At 41.2% G+C, this 2404-nt stretch overlaps 1 protein-coding gene across 1 annotated transcript in view; it reads left to right on the top strand.

Annotated features, from left to right (window-relative positions):
- The window catches only part of LOC114008210 (vomeronasal type-2 receptor 116-like), a 16758-nt gene extending 15040 nt beyond the window's left edge, over positions 1 to 1718 (top strand). The window contains 2 exon segments of the mRNA XM_027772828.1: positions 842 to 1060; positions 1063 to 1718. Coding sequence (XP_027628629.1) covers positions 842 to 1060; positions 1063 to 1718 — 875 coding nt within the window.
- The last annotated feature ends 686 nt before the right edge of the window (positions 1719 to 2404 follow it).

Genomic DNA, 2404 nt, shown 5'->3' on the forward strand with positions numbered 1-2404 from the left:
TTTTTTTTTTTGGAGAGGTTTTTGCTATAGGGTGCATGTGCTCTCCAGACAGACAGACAGAGAGACAGAAAGTGAGAAATCACCCCCCAGAAGGGATGGTCACGCCACAATCCCTTCTCCTCCATTCTCCTCTTGGGATCTTGGGCACGCACGCACATGCGCCCAGCATGAGTTTTAAGCCACCAGGTCCGGGACACGAACCGCGGTCGACTATGTGAGAGTCCAGTGACATAGCCATTATGCTAACTGCTGGTTCCCTAAAGATTCATATGTTTGAAATTAAAACTGTTTTCACTTTCACATAGAAATTTTTCTGTTATTATTGACAGAAAAATTAAAACGTGTAATGAGAAAAGTCTGTACACAAAGTAACATGCTATATGCCAAAAAAATAAATAGAAATTAGTATAGAGATAGAATTTAGGATATTTCAGGAGAATAAGTTGAAGTTATCTTTCTCTGAATATTAATAAGAAAACCATTCACTTCTGTTGGAATGAACAAATATGATAAGCCATAGAAATATAAGGTTTACCATAAGGAAAACTTGGGTGAGGGTAGAGAAGAGATCTAGAATGAATCCTCATCCTTGGTAACTTTGTTGAGAGCCACAAGATGGGCCAATGAAGATCCTCATATGTTGAAATCTAGTTTCAGATGACTTTGGTGTTATCTGCAGCTGAAAGAGTTCTCCCCATGTCATCAGCACAGGCTCTTAATTTCGTATGACTTAGTATTACCTCAGAGATTTATCTGTGGAAAATTACATAAAAATGACATTTCCTTCAACATGACAATTATTTTGTGAAAGTAAATTGCTGGATTTTTTCTTTGTCACCAGATGCAAAGCAGTGTGTCCAGTGCCCAGCTCAAGTGTATCCAAACAGTGAGAGAACTCATTGCCTCCCCAAGCCTGTGACATTCCTGGATTTTGAGGATGCTTTGGGGACAACCATGGCCTGTATAGCTTTGTGCTTCTTTGTCCTCATGACTACCGTTTTGCTGGTCTTTGTGAAGCACAGAGATACTTCTATTGTCAAGGCCAACAACCAGGCTCTCAGCTTATTCTGCTCATCTCCCTCCTGCTGTACTTCCTCTCCTCCTCGCTTTTCATTGGCCATCCTAACACCATCACCTGTGTCCTCCAACAAGTTGCATTTGGTCTTGTGTTCACTGTGGCAGTTCCATTCAAAGCCATGAAGCCTAGAAGAACAATGAGGTGCTTGCTGCTCTCAGGGGCTTCCAACTCTGTCATTCCCATTTGCTCCCTGATCCAAATGATTATCTGTGGAATCTGGTTGGGAACTTCTCCCCCTTTTGTTGACATAAACTCACACTCTGAGCCCAGAAACCTCATCATCGTGTGCAACAAGGGCTCAGTCACTGCCTTCTACTGTGTCCTGGGCTACCTGGGCTTCTTGTTCTTGGCTCTGGGGAGCTTCACTGTGGCTTTCCTGGCCAGGAACCTGCCTGACACATTCAATGAAGCCAAGTTCCTCACATTCAGCATGCTGGTGTTCTGCAGTGTCTGGGTCACATTTGTCCCTGTCTATCACAGCACCAAGGAGAAGTTCATGGTGGCTGTGGAGGTCTTCTCTATCTTGGCCTCCAGTGCAGGACTCCTAGGCTGTATCTTTGTGCCCAAGTGCTATATTATTCTCTTAAGACCTGATAAGAACTCCTGGAAAACTTTAAAGAACAGAAGAGGTCTCAAATAAAACTAAGATTTTATCTCATAAGCCTGTATCACAATTTTAGGGTTTTGGATGAAAAACATACCATTTGTATATTCTCCTATTATAAAGTAACTGAAAATGACTGACTTCTCAAATTAATTTTTAAAAACTATTATTGTATGCATCTAATTTTTGAGAGTTACTAAACTTTCTATTATGAATGGTATCTCAGATTAATGGCTATATTTTACATTGTGGGTACTGATTAATTGCTAATTTTTAAAAAATTATTTACTGTGCTCACCTATAAAGATTTTTACTTCTATACAGTCAGGAATAATTAATCCCATACCTGGCTTACTTATTTGTATCTTCTCTTTCTTTTCTAGGAAAGTCTATCTAAAGTTTAGTCAGTTTCTTGATGTTAAAAATCTAGCTAGTGAAAAAAAACGTGTCCCGGACCCGGTGTCTTAAAACTCACGCTGGGCGCGTGTGCGTGCGTGCCCAAGATCCCGAGAGGAGAATGGAGGAGAAGGGATTGCAGCGTGACCATCCTCCCTGGGGGGTGATTTCTCGCTTTCTGTCTCTATGTCTCTCTGTCTGTCTGACGCGCCCTACAGTGAAAATCTCTCAAAAAAAAAAAAGAAATCAGTTGTCTTCTAAACATGAAAACTTGTGGGGACAGGAAGTGGCATAGTGGCTGAGACTCTGGACTTTCATGTAGTTTG

The sequence above is a fragment of the Tupaia chinensis genome, unplaced genomic scaffold (assembly GCF_000334495.1).
Source record: "Tupaia chinensis unplaced genomic scaffold, TupChi_1.0 Scaffold000306_1, whole genome shotgun sequence".
Classification (NCBI taxonomy): domain Eukaryota; kingdom Metazoa; phylum Chordata; class Mammalia; order Scandentia; family Tupaiidae; genus Tupaia; species Tupaia belangeri.